This window comes from Carassius gibelio, chromosome B9 (assembly GCF_023724105.1).
Source record: "Carassius gibelio isolate Cgi1373 ecotype wild population from Czech Republic chromosome B9, carGib1.2-hapl.c, whole genome shotgun sequence".
Lineage (NCBI taxonomy): Eukaryota > Metazoa > Chordata > Actinopteri > Cypriniformes > Cyprinidae > Carassius > Carassius gibelio.
Window position 1 is genome coordinate 5,141,156 of NC_068404.1, and position 17,661 is coordinate 5,158,816.

The window sequence follows — 17,661 nt, forward strand, 5'->3', positions numbered from 1 at the left end:
TACCTGTATCTGTCCCTGCATTCCATTCGGAAGGGCTCATCTCTATGCCCTAATCCCTTCAAAGGGTTTACCCTCCAGAGTGAGAGCTTCAAAGGGTGTAGGGCAGGGGTCTCCAACCCTGCTCCGGGAGAGCTACTGTCCTGCAGATTTCAGCTCCAACCCCAATTAAACACACCTGAAGCAGCTAATCAAGGTGTTCAGGGATACTTGATAATTACAGACCGTTATGTTGGAGCAGGGATGGAACTGAAGTCTGTAGGATGGTAACTCTCTAGAAGCAGGGTTGGAGATCCCTGGTGTAGGGGACCAAACAGCTGTTTCCTGAAGTTCCCTTAAGCGCCATCATACCGTGCCCACATGGAGGCGCCATCATCATGGAACGAACCAGCGCAAAGGAGCATGGGGGCCTGAAGTGTCCATCAGTTGTACCCTTCAAATCCTTCATTCTGAAGGGGCCCTTTGAAGTGGCCAGTTTTGATCACTTCGGTTTGGAACGACCCTTCAAAATGGCGGCCATGATTGTTTTCACTCCAAAGTGTACTTCGGAGGGTGACATATCCCATTTGGAACGCACCGTGTGTCTGGGACAGTCTTGAGCATTTACTTTCTGTTGTGTGCCTGTGCCCCTCAAATGGACAAGACAACAAGTGTGGGTATTTGGAAGTTTCCTTTATTTCGAAGTGGACCAGGAACCCTGAAACGGTGGGTCTTGGGCCACTTGCTTGATGAGCACCAAGGTTTTGATGGCAGCATTCACACATACAAATGAACCAAACTAACAGAGAAATCACACCAGAGTTTTTTTTTTTTTTTTAATCTAACCAAACCTGCCAAGTGTAAACACACCATAAAAGGAAACTGAGCATCAAAAATCTAGCATTATGGGAGGTGAGAAACATGTTTAGCAAAAAAAAAAAAAAAAAATATATATATATATATATATATATATATATATATTTGTTTTTGCATTAAAAAATACAAAAAATAAATGACCTTCATAAGTGAACCTCAAGAAACATATTTTAAAGCAGACATTGACCCCTTTATATTTTTTCATTGTCTTGTATATCTGTGTAAATATTGATGATGATGCCTTGAAGACCTATTATCCATGTATTTTCCCTGTAAAATATTATTGTAAAACACAAAAATGTAAAGAAAAATCTTGTTAAGAAAGTACTAAAAATACTTTGAAAGTCTGTTTAATTATGTAGACGTGAGGCTCCTTTATTAAATAACCTGTTATTCTTTATTAAATGAACCATAAAGATGCACTGTTCACAGATGAAACTTGAGTCAGTTGTCAGCTGCTGGTCATCAATAATATTAATTACATTAAAAACAATTAAAAATTAATAACACAAATAAAAATTATAGAATGCAACAATCTGCTGTAAAAAAAAAAAAAAAAAAAAAAAAATCATTTATTTGCACACCATGCCTGCAGTAATTTTCTTAAAGGATATTTTCTATTAAGTTTACAGACATTTCCTTCAACCCTAAAACACAACACAATGCAAAGTGCAATTTCAAATATTAACATTGATACAATTGGCCTTTTTGAGACCTTTTAAGAAAGTTCACTATTTATAAATCATTATTTATTTCTTCAAAATCCATTTTAGTTTTAGAGAGTTTATTGTTGGTGCCGGCCTTCTTTCTACAGTTTGTCAGGATGTCCACTAAAGGGCAGCAGCGGTTCAATATGCTGGATGTGCCGCGCTGCCATTCCATTGAGGAAGAACAGGAAGGTGGCAGTGAACTGACACCAGAAGGTGAGAGTAAACCCAAGGAGCGTTGCAAATGCCCCTAACAGGAGTACAAAAGATGCAATTCCTGCGGCAGCCATTACCCCTGCCAGCAGCACCAGCCGTGCCCCAAGGGTCCAGCGTCGACTGGAGTCCCTCCCTTCACTGGCCTGTGACATCACAAGCAACTCCAGTCCAAATATGGCACTGACCACAGCCAGAGTAATCACGAAACGACAGGACGCCAAGCCTACACCCAGACCATCCACCCCTGCCTCCTCCAGGTGTCTAGTGCAGTTAGAGGATGCTTTAAAACTCTGGGACCCCAACACAGAGCCCTGCTGCTCCTCCAGTGAGCAGAAATACCAGAGGCCGAACATACGGCGGTCGGCAAGCAGCCAGTGACCATCACACACCGCAATAGATGAGAGGATGACAGACAGAAATGTACACAGGATAATAAGACTGCGGCAAAATAAGTCTAAAAAAAGAGGAGTGGATTTCCCACGTGGATCAGCCCCAACCTAGAGAGAAACAGAGTTATCAGAAGAAATCTGAATCCATATCTGTATCAACATGCAATTCTGCTTCAGGCACTTCTGTTTTGCCATTTCTGAAAACTGCCATATACTGCTGGAAAATTCAAGTGTTCAAAATCTATTTAACTTTTAAATATGTAGTGTAATAAGAATAGGCTTTTATGAGATTATAAGCATTAGTAAATAACTAACTTTTCTCTTCTCACAACCATGTAAAAGCCTCATTTAGTTGTGTATTTTCTTGTCCATGTCTTGGCGCTGTCGAACTTGCGTTATTAAACATTAAGTAGCTTATCTTGTCTTTTCATTCCCAGTAAATGAAAGGTTCTACTCTAAAGAATAACATAAACGTCAAACAAACATAAAAAATACATTTAAAAGGCATTACCCTGATTTTTATTGCCGTCATATTGATTTCAACGTGCCTAAAAGCCCACGGACCAAAAGCAGAGAGACGAAGAAGCAAGCCAAGTCAACTCCAGTCGAAAGTACAGTATAATTTTAGTGTAACATTAACTGACGTCGATCAGCAAAAGCAGTCTTCAAACCCGCCCGTCCCGTCTTGCTCCTTAGATACGCAGATCACGGGAGATTCGCCTTAGTTTTCCGGTCACGGACGTTTTCGGTAACTACGAATCAGATATTGAAGCCAGCATCTGTAAGGAGTTTCTTCAGATTTGTTAACTTTGTTCTAGTTTTTTTTTTTTTTTTTGTGCAACTAATTTTCTTTATGTTGCTATGAAGGTAACAAAACTGTCTGACTTTATAGGTTAATATGCATTCATTAATAAAATATGCATAACACAGAATACTCATGCATTCACTACAAAAACCCATCGTTAAAACTTATTCATGGCAAAATATCATCTAATTAAAGAGTGCATCAGCTATTTTGATTTCTTATTTTACAACTAATAATTTATTATGTTTGCAATATGAAGGTAACAAAACGTAGAAACTACCTGGAAACTTTATAATATGCATTCTTTAATATAATGTGCATAATATAGAATGCATATGCATCCACTACGAAAACCCATAAAAGGTAGACTTATTATTTATTACAAATCTAAAAATGAAATTTGATAGCCTATGTATGATGGATATGGGGATTTAAATATATTAAAGGTGACTAATTATTTGTAATATATATTCTTAATAATAACAGTGTAGTATCCCATTGTCACATTTTTTTGTAAACTGCTGGTTATCATAATTATTGACAGGCCAAAGTCCCTTTTGGGTGACTGTGACCCAAAACATAATTATGCAATTTATAGTCTCGAAAAGACTTTGAGCCCTTTCCAGACTGAGGTGAAGACATAAGGTAGCATAGAAACTGTGGAAAACTTTGAAAATGGGGACATAGGTCAATTAAAACCTAATGTTGATATGTACACACAAACCCAGTGAACTAAAGTGAAATATTTGAAAGCCCTTGTGTGTTTGTAAAATGTCTGGTCAGGTGACGTTAGCCTTACCTCTTAACTGCAATCAAATTACTGACTAATAGGACGTTGATAATATATCAAGTGCTGGCTGCGTTAAAATTAAGGCATTGGCAATTGCATTAGGAATAATGGACAAGTAAAACTATATATATATATATATATATATATATATATATATATATATATATATATATATATATATATATATATATATATATATATAAACTCAGTTATAGAATAGAATATTGCTATTTTACAGAAATGAACTAATACATCTTGAAACAAATAAATTCAACACTCATACATTAAATGCATTTCATCAATTGTTTAATCACAAAATCTTTCACAGGGTCTCAAAAACATACAAACAAAAGAAAACCGTATCAAACTTTTTAAAGGAAATCCAACACGTTTTTCTTAGTCAGTGTTTGTAAGAAAATACAAAGTAAAAATGTTTTTTGAAAAAAGTGATTTTATGGCATTGCATAGATCAGCCTTTCACTACATGCTTACTAATGGATGATTTGTTTTGGCCTGCGAGGAATGTGCCTATTATCTCACACAGAACAGAGTCTGCATGCCACAGCTTAACTGTAGCACCCTTGTGAGGGGACTCGCTGGAGGCCTAAATGCACTTTATGGGAGAACAGTACAGGTAACGGCAGGCTGCCCATGATAGGTTCCATCTATTAGATTCCGCATTTCCCCTTCAGCTCTTCTACCTTAGCGATGTATGCCTTCATTGCATCATCCTTACTCATACCTGAAAAGTGCAGGAGAAGAAAAACAGAGAGAGAGAGAGAGAGACACAGAGTGAGCTGCTTTTGGAGCTCATTTACAGTGTTGTAAGTTAAGATGCTGATAAAACACAAACTTAAAATGATATTTCACTGCCCTCTGCTGGTAGGGAGGAGAAACTGACCTTTCTTGGCCTCCCAAGCATCCCATTTGGCCTTGCCAGTGAAATCTAACATGCCCGGTCGAGCTGGAAAAACACACACATTTGTTTAAAGAGCTGCGATTTCGATTTAGAGATAAACGTAGGCCACATTTATTTAGTCCCTTTAATTTTGATACGGTAAAGCTCACCGGTGTTAACGTCTCCTACGGTGGCCTGTTTGTACAGACTGTAAATTTCCAGCATCTCAGCGTCCGCTGGTTTCGCTTTCAGCTGTTTGACCTCCTCTGCTGCTTTCTGAAACTCAGCCTGTGGAAAACCAACAACATGAGTTTACAGAACACTCTACAAATACATTCAGTGATGGACGATCAGTCAGGAATATTGATTTCAATTTCACAACCCTTAAGTAGACAACAATTGCGAGACATAACTGATAGTTATGCTAATTTGCAGTTCAGTGAGTGAGTTCATCAGACTCAGGAGTGTGTGAGTGTTTTAAACGATTCAGTAAAAGAACTGGATCTACGGCGAGCCGTTCATCTCACCAAATTCACAACTCACAACCATTTTGCTGTGCTGCAATGGATTCAACTGTATACTTGTTTCACCTCTTGAGAAGCGATTCGTAGAATACTGGTGATACTTTGTAATATTAGTTTAACTGCAAGACTAAAGGCCAACTGAAACCAAGGAATACATCTATAAAGATAACTATAACGATATGTAGATTAGATTGCATTATATTTACAGAGCAAAGATGGCACAGAGGTGCTTCTGAAGTGGAATATAGGCATCTTTACAGATTGTCTAAGGCTGCTCAGAGGTGGCATTAATGCATTTACTTAGCAATTACAACTATATGATTGATGCTAGGGGCTGAGATGGGTCTGAGCAGGCATACTTTAATCTAGCTTTCATGTGGCATTGCATCTTTACACTGAATTTGAAAAAACCTTAACTTAACCTTTTAACCTTACCATAAGCACTCACTGTTATTATAAGCACTCACGTCACTGTAAGTTGCTTGATTTTGTTCTAATAGAATTTGAATAATTATCAAAACTTCATAACTAGTTCTCATTATAGTTGTTGTCCTTGATGTGAAAGAGCTTTAAATCAGAATGGGAATATTAACTTTTAGTGAATTTACTCCCAATAGACTCTGTATTGTGAACCAAAAAAGAAAGAAAGAAAAAAAAAACAGATTAAGAAGGGTAAAACCCTCTCCATCCATTTGCATTCATGTCTCATTCTTATTTCTAACACAACAGGACTGAAAAGATTTTAGTCATGGCTATTTTACATTCTTGGCCTTGCTCCAGAACGCTGGCAGGTGACATGAACTGATTATGTAACCATGCACAATGGCCAGCACTCAATAAACAGGGTTTTTAGCAAATCTCTAATCACGGGGACAAACTCCATCCCTCTCTCTCACTCACACACACACACACACACACACTGTACTCTGTCTGTGATTCTTTGGCCTAGTTACGTGCCATGCACACCAAGGCTCCTCATTATCAACCATCTTCTGTTCATCCATCTTCCTGTTACAGCAACCACAACGTGCTCGAGTAAACCCCAGCCTTATCATGGCAACATGTTATCAGATTTCACTGCATAAAGACTAAATACTGACCAAATTCTCACACCTTCAACTGACAAGTATTTCTGGAGAAGAACCGTTAACGTCAAATAATATGTTTGGGTTATTATTATGTTTTAATGTGTTGCAGTGAAGTCCGCATGCTGTAACACTTAAATGAATGTACTTATAACTTTACCAATCTCTTCTAACGATCCAAGAACATTTTAGAAAGTGATAAAGAGCATTGCTAAAGAGCATTTTAGTGCTAAAGCATTTCCTAAACGTCCTGCTGTTGAGCAACAGTATGGAGTAATAGTGAAAGACAGTAAATGAACTGAACAGAATGCAGCGGTTTTCATGTTTTTCATTTACATTTTTTACTTCGAAATGTATTTTCTGTCATTGTTTACTGACCTTCATGTCACTCAAAAGTATATATGACATTCGTCTATGCAAACAGCACAGGAGGCCGTAAGCAAATCATCTTTCACTTTTTGCCTCTTTGCATAAATAAAAAATGAACGGTAAAGGCTATCAACATTAAGGCCTACTACACGATTTTTGAGCGTAATCATTCATATAAGGATTCGTAAAAACCCGACGCAGCGATCAAAATAGTCTGTAGCGCGTGCAAAAGTAACGTTTACGGAACAGCGCAAACGGAAGACAAAAGCTCTCGCGCAGTAGCTCTATATTATAATGCACTTCACATTCACGCCGCACCCACGCAGACATGCGCTCTCTTGAGGTCTACATGAATGTTATGCCCTCCAGTGCTATTTACTGCATGTATTGTAAAGGTGACTCTCTCTCTCTCTCTCTCTCGATTATTAATTATCAAGACTTGATAATTAAAAGAAACATTAAACATTACATGTGCACATAATAACAGCACTATGCAGTTTTCTTTAACAAAAAATTCTAATTACAACACGTGGATCACACATTGCAATCCTCAAATAGTCTCTTATCAAACAAAATCATCTTGTTTGTTCATACTGACCTCAGACATGGTTGTAGATATTTCGGTCGGTTATAATGATGTGCTTGAAACCCGTTGTGATGGCAGCGCGACTCTCAGACGATTGCTGTAGTGTCGGATGCCACGCCCGTGACCACGCCCCCTTGCACTCCATTGGCTGACGGAGCATGTACTGAGCAATATGGCCAATCAAATTCACGAAATTGTAGGTTCTTTTATCTAGGCCACAGGGTCACCCCAGGGATGCCAGATTTGAGAGTATTGTGCAAGTATAGAGATTTCCTCCTTAGTCAAACAGAAGAAACTCATTGCAACAGAAGTTCTTTACACGGACGTGTATGATTTGTATTTTGGTGTTTGGACAAAACAGCTGATCCTTAGCTAAGGTGCTCTACTATTAATGTACGTAAAAGAGAAAAACACCCTAAAATACAGGTTTGTGGAACCTGATGCTTTTGAGCATATTCAATTTAGACTTGCGGACGCAAATATAGTTATACATATAAAGCTTTTTAGTAATTAACTACAGTACACTGATCTTCATATTACCTTCAGATATTCTGTTTATAATCTCAGTCAGAAATGATATTTTCATGGTTCACCAGCTGACTTATAAAGTGACCAAGTTATACATGCTGGCCCTGATCTCTTATACAGAGCACTTGATGTAGACCTTATGTTCACACATAGTTATAATCAGATTTAACAGTATTTTTTTTCTGTTTTGTTACATAGTTAACTACTTAGTAACAGTCCATGTCATGCCACCAGTGTGTCCATCTCAAGGACATTGAACGCTACTAAGCAACTTTCTGTCAGTCCACTGGGAAATATTATCATCTTCCACTCTTGCAAAAAATGTGGAGCTACGCCATATTTAAATAAAAAAATTAATTTATGCATTTAACAGACACTGTTATCCAAAGCAATTTACAGGCTATCAATTTTTACCTATCATGTGTTCCCGGGGAATAATTCCTCGAGATCATGAATTTTTACTTGCATTTCATTCTTGGAGGATTATTTATTTATACCATTGGATAGTGTCCAAATCATAATAGATATTATATTTGCATTCCATTTTTGACAAGGATAAATAGAGATAGGCTATATATTATCCCGAACATGGTGCTTAAAAAAGTCAGAAAGGCAACTCAAACCTTAGAATATAAACATAACGGTTTGTTTTGAAGTGTGGAGACGGTGGAAACATGTATTTTTTTCTTTACCACTTTGTTTCCTCCTTGAATAATCACATGCTGACTATCTAAGTATCTATAGTTCTGCAGCTCCATTGCTTTGGCCTGATGCTGCTGGTGTTTCCTGATCGACGTAGCGGCTAAGTTGGTCTAGAATTGCGTTATTTCGCAGAACGTGCTGGAAGTAATCGCTTCGAAATTAGTACGTTGTTATAATTACAGAAATACGCGAAAATAGTGTAGTGGTCGCGTCTGCTCTGCTATCCTTATTTTTATTCAGGTTTATTTACTTCTAGGCCTACCTTTTGCGCTGTAATCCGTGTAGTGTGTAATGTGATCTGCTCGAGATGTGTGATCTGGCGGTTCTGACTGTGCGACTGGTTCGCTCTTTTGAGCATCGCAACTTTAAACCGGTGGTTTACAAAGACGTTAATTTAGATCAGACGTCGGAGGAGTTTATTACATTTGTTAAACAAGGTAAGACACGATGACAGCAGATTCATTGTAAGCACAGTTCACATGATTCATCTGTATCATTTAATAATGGTAACTTAACTAACACACATCCCTCGTTTAAGATGTTTCAACAAGAGCTGGATTGCCTCCACCTTTTAAGAAGTTTGACTATGGTAAGTCTACACTTATTTTTTCAAACAGACAAGATTGACAGTTGTAACATTAATACCCTGTAATGTTAATGTGTTGTTGCAGACACAATGAAGATCATACACCAGGCACACGGAGCAAAGGTAACTTTAAATTAGATCAACATCTTGTGGCGTACATTTTCTAATATTGACATGACTACATTTTTTTTTAAATAGCTGCACTTGCAAGTTTTTCAGTTGTACTCCTTTCATGTTCATTCTTTCCCTATTATTTCACAAAAGTTAACAAATGAATGAAAAATGAATATATATATATATATATATATATATAAACAACAAATTGTGTAATTCTGTTATAATTAGTATTAATAAAGATGTTTGCTTTGGATGATTTCAGACAAACGAGCTGGTAATGAGTTTAGAGGATGATGAAAAGTTGATTCTTCATGATGGCTGCAGGTTAAGAGCATGTGGTGTTGGTAAGTAAAAGCAAGATTCATTGCATATTACATTAGATTTTCATAGAATGGTATATTTTTATGTATAATTAATTTTGCCCATGTGCACATTTAATCTTTCCTCTCCTCCCAGCCAATGAGACCGAACTCGCCTTCTTCAAAATGGAAGACTATGAAAAGTTCAAGGCCAATCCACAGACAGAATGGTGAACACAATCAGGATGCAACACAAGAGGTCTTGGAGACTATATTTATCAGAGGCACTTTGAGCAGTGAGAAGCAAGTGATCTCTTTGGTTGGATCAAAGCATCTATTTTAATTTCATTTATAGCTATACTTCTTATATTTTTTCTTACCATTCAAAATCCTTCAGTGTAGTATCTGATGTACACATTTGACAAACTTAGAAGGCAGACGTTGCAAGGAATAATTATTTTACATTTCTGTCCCAAATAATGTGTTTTGAATGCCTATTATTTTATATTTTTTATTTTATTTACAACAAATGAGATACCAGATATTTAGTTTTATTTAAATGACACCTTGGAAATTGATTTTGTTAAATAAAGTTGAATGTATAAATCATGCTTTCACAACACTAAAAGTATTGATTGACTAAAAGTTCAATTCAGAACTTCTTTCCAGTACATCATCCAATATAACGACAGCTTATCAGTCAGACCTGGAAAGTGAAACTAAAAATGTTTTAATCTGCATCACGTGCATTGCATACTGTACAACTGTAACAATCTGTACTTGTATCATGTATCTGTGTAAATAGCCAGACATACAAATATTACTTTTAAACTTTTTTTTTATAAGTATAAACAATTTCACACATGTTTTGTTTCTAACAGTTTCCAATTATAAAATGTAATTTTGGTCATTTTTTTAGTGCTCAGTACTCATGGAGTTTGCAAACTGAGTTTACACAGTAACATGCCCAGAGGACGATCACCTGAGGTGTTGGCTTACTGCAGCAATAATGCAAGGCACATGTTTAGTCATTTTAGTGCCTGGAATTGTAAAACTTAAGCCAGGAGTTGAAGACATTTGATACCTCAGTACAATTGACTTGGCTAAAAGCTGTGGAATACAGAACTGAGTTTTAAATCTATGGTATAAAACTCTGAAATCAAAACAAAACATTAATGATGGCTTTTATATTCTAGTGAACAGAAACAGAGAGCTGAAGGTCTTGAGGTATTTTGTGGATCTGAGCAGAGCTCTAGTGTGTCCCTCTGACAGAAGATCACAGCTGGTGTAAACTGTACCATAACACAAACATCCAGTCAAAATACTCAACTATAAAATTGTCCATATTGTAACGTGGAATGTGTTTTTGACTTTCCTTTCACTTTAGAGATTTTTAAGACCAGCATCCTTACTGTTGACCACTTCACTGCCAAATGTATGTCTGTTTAACACTTCATTTTATATAAGTCCTTGATTGCACCAAGATCATAGCTGTTCTTGTAATCATTCTCAGACCTTCATGGTATTCCCTTAGCCACCAAATGGTGGTGCTGTGAGACTGGACAGTTGTGTTTACTCTCCCAACCCAGAGGATTTTTGTCAGTCTGGTGAAGATGGATTGAGAAGGAAGCAACGGCACACCAGAACAATGCAGGGTAGAATTAAAGCCAATATGTAGCTTGGTGTCATGTAGAATGGATATGCCTCAACGTGGAAGTCAAACCCCCAAACAAAGAAAGAGTGTGTGCATGTTGGACAGAGTCAGAGCAATGTAGCCCAAACCAGACTAAAGGAAGACGAGAGAGAAAACTTTATTCAAAAAGCTGTGATTGTGCTTTTGGGTTGAATGTGCTAATTTGTATGCTGATCAAAGACACTTCCAAAACTATGTACGTTTGAAGTAATTTCTTCCAAGCCTAAAAATAAACAGTCAATACATTTTACACCAAAACTAGCAAGACATGACTAGCATCAACATGTAGTGTGACGGATCAAGTGTGACACATTGGAAATTAAGAACTAGGCCTTCAAGAAACACATTTTGAATTTTCTGGTACAGGGTTTGTTCAACCCCAGTGACGTGCACAAGAGGGGGTTGGGCCCTGGCCCTCTGAGGTCTGCGATTTCTGCTGAGGCTAGGGATGTGTGATATGAAGATTTTTGATCATGGATGATAAAAATTTCTCCACGATCCGCTTTTGAAGAAATACTGTATTGTAGCACATTCTATCAGCTGCAATACATTAACATCAGTGTTAACTCAGAGTTGAGTTACTCTCACGGGACACTGCACTTATTAACACAATATAGAAAATGTTTGCATCTGCTTTAAAGCCTTAATGGTTATTTAAATATTTAATCCGTGTGCTTTTCTGACATTCTATTTTTCTGAAAACAATTAAAACACGGAACAAAAAATAAAAAGCCCATCAAACTGTACCTGAATTACTGATCTAAGTTATGTTTTGTGCTAATACTTTAAAAAAAAAACAAATCAAAACAAAAAACACAAGGTTTATGTATAGCCTCAGTTGGATATGTCTAAAATGAAAGTAAACAACTGGAAAAAATAGATTCTTGTCTGTATGTTAGATGCGTGCAGGTCTTAAAGGGATAGTTCACCCTAAAATATAAATTATGTCATTGTTTATTCACTCGCATGCTTTCTCAAACCTATGGGCTGCTGTTTGAAAAATAAAATGTGTAATAAAAAGTGGTAAAATTTTGTCAGATTTACAGTATTGTTCAAAATAATAGCAGTACAATGTGACTAACCAGAATAATCAAGGTTTTTCGTATATTTTTCTATTGCTACGTGGCAAACAAGTTACCAGTAGGTTCAGTAGATTCTCAGAAAACAAATGAGACCCAGCATTCATGATATGCACGCTCTTAAGGCTGTGCAATTGGGCAATTAGTTGAATTAGTTGAAAGGGGTGTGTTCAAAAAAATAGCAGTGTGGCATTCAATCACTGAGGTCATCAATTTTGTGAAGAAACAGGTGTGAATCAGGTGGCCCCTATTTAAGGATGAAGCCAACACTTGTTGAACATGCATTTGAAAGCTGAGGAAAATGGGTCGTTCAAGACATTGTTCAGAAGAACAGCGTACTTTGATTAAAAAGTTGATTAGAGAGGGGAAAACCTATAAAGAGGTGCAAAAAATGATAGGCTGTTCAGCTAAAATGATCTCCAATGCCTTAAAATGGAGAGCAAAACCAGAGAGACGTGGAAGAAAACGGAAGACAACCATCAAAATGGATAGAAGAATAACCAGAATGGCAAAGGCTCAGCCAATGATCACCTCCAGGATGATCAAAGACAGTCTGGAGTTACCTGTAAGTACTGTGACAGTTAGAAGACGTCTGTGTGAAGCTAATCTATTTTCAAGAATCCCCCGCAAAGTCCCTCTGTTAAAAAAAAGGCATGTGCAGAAGAGGTTACAATTTGCCAAAGAACACATCAACTGGCCTAAAGAGAAATGGAGGAACATTTTGTGGACTGATGAGAGTAAAATTGTTCTTTTTGGGTCCAAGGGCCACAGGCAGTTTGTGAGACGACCCCCAAACTCTGAATTCAAGCCACAGTACACAGTGAAGACGGTGAAGCATGGAGGTGCAAGCATCATGATATGGGCATGTTTCTCCTACTATGGTGTTGGGCCTATTTATTGCATACCAGGGATCATGGATCAGTTTGCATATGTTAAAATACTTGAAGAGGTCATGTTGCCCTATGCTGAAGAGGACATGCCCTTGAAATGGTTGTTTCAACAAGACAATGACCCAAAACACACTAGTAAACGGGCAAAGTCTTGGTTCCAAACCAACAAAATTAATGTTATGGAGTGGCCAGCCCAATCTCCAGACCTTAATCCAATTGAGAACTTGTGGGGTGATATCAAAAATGCTGTTTCTGAAGCAAAACCAAGAAATGTGAATGAATTGTGGAATGTTGTTAAAGAATCATGGAGTGGAATAACAGCTGAGAGGTGCCACAAGTTGGTTGACTCCATGCCACACAGATGTCAAGCAGTTTTAAAAAACTGTGGTCATACAACTAAATATTAGTTTAGTGATTCACAGGATTGCTAAATCCCAGAAAAAAAAAAATGTTTGTACAAAATAGTTTTGAGTTTGTACAGTCAAAGGTAGACACTGCTATTTTTTTGAACACACCCCTTTCAACTAATTGCCCAATTGCACAGCCTTAAGAGCGTGCATATCATGAATGCTGGGTCTTGTTTGTTTTCTGACAATCTACTGAACCTACTGGTAACTTGTTTGCCACGTAGCAATAAAAAATATACTAAAAACCTTGATTATTCTGGTTAGTCACATTGTACTGCTATTATTTTGACTACAAAACAAAATACTATTTTTTTTTTTTTTTTTTTTGCAATATTTAGCTAAATAAGCTTTATGCAATATCTGTATTTATTTTTTTATTACTATATGACTATATTACAATAAAGTATTAAAGGTAAATCTAAATGTTTTATCTAAATCTTAATTTTAAATCTAAATTTTAGTGTAATATATTATATATACATAGAGCTAAACATTTAAAGGTGTAGCTTAATATTTAGAGAACAGGCTATATATATATATATATATATATATATATATATATATATATATATATATATATATATAAACACTGTGTCTATGTGTGTAACATTTTAAATATTAATTCTAGCCTAAATGTTGAGCTATATATTTAGACAACATGCTAATTTTTATGGCGTGGCTGGATGACGACATGACGGCAAGCCAGTCAGGAAGCAACAGGCAGAGATATGCAAATTATGATATGAACTCAATCGACTACTAGATTAGAGGATAAACAACATTAATACTCAACATAGAACAGGCTGTAATAGCAGCATTAAGGTGCTTCAGAGAAGCAAGTCCATCTCCTTCGACATCCATAGCGACTTTAACTCCAATCCGACCAGTACGCATTCTTTTAAAATGTACTTATTGTATTATTTATGGTTAAGGTCCATTTTGTTGTTGTTGCTTGAGATGACTGGCTTGGCGTCATGTCATCATCCAGCCACACCATACAAATTTGCATGTTCTCTAAATATTTAGCTGAACATTTACTTCACATGTAAAATGAAAAGTTATATTATATATATATATATATATATATATATATATATATATATATATATATATATATATATATATATATATATATATATATATATATTAATTAAAAAGTAAATTAAATTATCCAAAGCGACTTACAGTGCATTCAGGCTATCAATTTTTACATATCAATATTTACATATCTGCCATATCGCCCACCCGAATAAACCAATACATTCTAAAACAACCTTTAATTAATTTTGGGGTACATAACATATGGAAGCCTAACATTTTAAACTTCTATTGTTCTCACTCAAGATAAAATAAAAGATCTTATCATTAAAGATTAAGTAAAAGTTTTAAAAGATTATGACGTATGTATTATATCATTTATTTATTTATCTGTTTTTTAATGTGCTGGGATGGTCCATTTTGAGCAATAAGATCACAACACATCTTGATTCTCACAAAGATGAATTTTGTGTCCTCATTTGTTAAAAAAAGGTAGACTGGCAAGACTTACCTTTGCATTCTTAAAATTTAGAAACAGCCCTTCCCTGTTGACATTAACATAATTGAAGGTCTTCAAGGACACATGAAAATTACAGACAAGTGTACTTGAGAGGCCTGGATGTAATCTCGAGCCCCTGCTCCTTTGAGGTCCGACACTAAAGTGCCCTTGCAATCCGGTCTACCCCCGGTCCGCGATTTCTGCCGAGGGTAGGATATTAATATTTTAGATTTTTTATGATAAAATTGTCTCCATGATCTGCTTTTGAAGAGATATTGTTGTATTGTATTGCACTGCATCAGGGAACAGTCCTAATGGGATACAATTCACACAGCGACTCCCAACCACCACTTGCACACCATCGGCAGAGCCAGTGAGCGAGAGAAATCTCCAGGACAGAGTATGACCAGGGCTGGTTAGACATGCAGGTAAGCCATCAGCAGGGCCTTCCGAGTTTGAGAGCAAAGGAGTTGTCATATCCTCTACCATGATGAACCTGAGAAGAACAGTGTGAGGTTGGAAAGTGATGTGAATTTATATATTTGAACATTTCCAAACTGCTGTCCGGTTAATGTGAAAGTAATAAGGAGACACATTTCATGTTATTTGGAGATAGAATCATTACATATGTTTGATTAACTATTATTAACTTATATACGTTCATTAATACATGTGTATAATTAACTTGCTATTTAGTTTCTGAATATTTGTGCTGCACATGAAAATTGCACCATATCAAAATAATTTAACATTCCACAAAATTCTGACACAGGAACTAACAAAATGTCCCTTTTTATAAAAGAAAGAAGAAAAAAAAGTAGATAATCTCATTCCATTTTCTCAAGTTTAAATTCTCAGTTTTTTTGTTTGCATGTTTATTAAATGTTTAGCCTAGTCATAAAATTAAACAAAAAATACACAAATTCTACATAGCCGATTTGCCTAGAGCTATTATTATAGTTATATTGTTGAGCATGTTAACATTTGCCTTTCGCCTTTCATTGTCAATTACACAAATGTGAAAATAACTTTTACAGTGAAATTACAATCTTTAAAATTATTATTTATCCATATCAGAATATCCATTATACTATATGCTGATTTAACACATACTTACCACTCGTGCACTAGATGTTCAGAAGAACATGGTCAAGCCAGTCATGATTGAAATTGGTGCTTTAATGATATAATAAAACAAGATGACATTTCTCGATTTCTTTTTTTAATACTTCTGCTTTAAAATGCTGCATTTTATTTATTGGTGTTTTGATGGTTGTGTGTTACTGTAATTTTCGACCTTTCAAATCATAGCTGGATTCGTAGAAAAAGATATACTGGACATTATTTGATTTAACCTGTAAGCCAGCACCCCCCATTATGGGACTCACAGCTGAAAGTGCTCTACCTAACTTATACTGTAATTGTAACAGTTTCCTACTTCAGTGTGTTACAAACATAATTTTGGTGTCTTTGGAAAGAAGACCCTTTGGGCTTCATGTTCATGCACCTACAAAGTGGTGTTTAACTAGGTCATATAGCTATACACAGTCTGTAGTGACAGGCACAGATGCATTTGGTGAATGTGTAATTATAAAAAAAATTACACAAAAGCCCCGCCGCAGAGCGGTGTAGTGCTGCTGTCCTCACAGGTTATAGCTGCGCAGCACTCACCAGTGCATCCTATGACTAAGCTGCTATATCAGTTTCTTCGCACGTGTACAACTATTCCAGGCCTCTCGCATTGGTTACTTGGTGCGATAGAGTGTGGGTACGCCATTCATTTCAAATGCAGACCCCCCCGTTTATCCGGCGTTGTGCAGTCTCTAACATTGCCTTGGTTCTGAGACAAGAGGTATGCAACCTGCTCGGAAAAGGAGCGATAGAACGAGTCCCTCCATGCGAGCTGGAGAGTGGGTTTTACAGTTGCAATGTGTGGTGCCCAAGAGAGATGGAGGACTCTGCACGATTCTAGATCTCAGGCCCATCAACACAGCATTCTGCAAGTGTACGTTCAGGATGAGACAGATCTTGGTGCGAATTCGCCCTGGGGACTGGTGTGTGAATTTAAAGGACTAGTACTTTCACATTTAAATAACACCGCATCACACTTTCTGAGATTTACTTTCGATGGCACAGCGTACCATACACTTCTCCCATTTTGGCCGGCTTTCTTGAAGTGCAGCTCTCACCCTCTCAGAGTGAGCTGGATGCCTGTTCTCAATAATTTGGATGACTGGCTGATCTTAGCTTAGTCACGGAACACACTATAGCCAGCCTTATAGACAAATTACTTTGTCACTTTGAGTTCTTAGGCTATGTGAGTTCTTAGGGCTATCTCGGTGGAGATGCGCGCTCGCCTCTCTCAAATTGTGACATAATTGTCGTTTCCACAACATTTTATGCTGCCTCTCGAGCATGCCAGTATTTGCATGCAATTTGCATACTTCATGACAATTGACAAATCATTTGGACTGGCACGAGCCAATAGGACTTTAGAAATGTTGGAAGGGAAGGTGTTCCCATAATGGAAAAAATATCTCTTTGATGTCTTGTTCCTGCTCACAGGGAACCAAGGTTATGATAGTAACTGGAGATGTTCCCT

The 17,661-nt window shown here is 36.8% G+C and overlaps 3 protein-coding genes across 6 annotated transcripts; 1 reads left to right on the plus strand and 2 right to left on the minus strand.

The window, feature by feature from the left end:
* Positions 1–1,226: 1,226 nt before the first annotated feature.
* On the minus strand, positions 1,227–2,842 carry LOC127965095 (voltage-dependent calcium channel gamma-like subunit). 2 transcript variants are annotated; one of them, XM_052565658.1, is made up of 2 exons: positions 2,676–2,842; positions 1,227–2,272 (listed from the first exon to the last, which is right to left on the minus strand). In XM_052565658.1, the coding sequence occupies exons 1-2, from the start codon at positions 2,694–2,696 to the stop codon at positions 1,661–1,663; spliced, it is 633 nt and encodes a 210-aa protein (XP_052421618.1). In that variant the 5' UTR covers positions 2,697–2,842; the 3' UTR covers positions 1,227–1,660. The 2 variants fall into 2 exon arrangements, with proteins under 2 accessions (XP_052421618.1, XP_052421617.1); XM_052565657.1 differs by lacking the exon at positions 2,676–2,842 and adding an exon at positions 2,480–2,653.
* A 1,206-nt stretch (positions 2,843–4,048) lies between these two features.
* On the minus strand, positions 4,049–7,397 carry LOC127965099 (acyl-CoA-binding protein). 2 transcript variants are annotated; one of them, XM_052565663.1, is made up of 4 exons: positions 7,234–7,397; positions 4,828–4,945; positions 4,661–4,723; positions 4,049–4,501 (listed from the first exon to the last, which is right to left on the minus strand). In XM_052565663.1, the coding sequence occupies exons 1-4, from the start codon at positions 7,240–7,242 to the stop codon at positions 4,428–4,430; spliced, it is 264 nt and encodes an 87-aa protein (XP_052421623.1). In that variant the 5' UTR covers positions 7,243–7,397; the 3' UTR covers positions 4,049–4,427. The 2 variants fall into 2 exon arrangements, with proteins under 2 accessions (XP_052421623.1, XP_052421622.1); XM_052565662.1 differs by lacking the exon at positions 7,234–7,397 and adding an exon at positions 6,645–6,667.
* A 1,122-nt stretch (positions 7,398–8,519) lies between these two features.
* Positions 8,520–12,175, plus strand: LOC127965098 (UPF0538 protein C2orf76 homolog). Of its 2 annotated transcripts, XM_052565661.1 has the most exons (6): positions 8,520–8,888; positions 8,990–9,040; positions 9,123–9,160; positions 9,417–9,498; positions 9,611–9,712; positions 10,650–12,175. In XM_052565661.1, exons 1-5 carry the CDS (start codon positions 8,759–8,761, stop codon positions 9,685–9,687), a joined length of 378 nt encoding a protein of 125 aa, XP_052421621.1. In that variant the 5' UTR covers positions 8,520–8,758; the 3' UTR covers positions 9,688–9,712; positions 10,650–12,175. The 2 variants fall into 2 exon arrangements, with proteins under 2 accessions (XP_052421621.1, XP_052421620.1); XM_052565660.1 differs by lacking the exon at positions 10,650–12,175 and having other exon boundaries at positions 9,611–10,552.
* Positions 12,176–17,661: the final 5,486 nt, after the last annotated feature.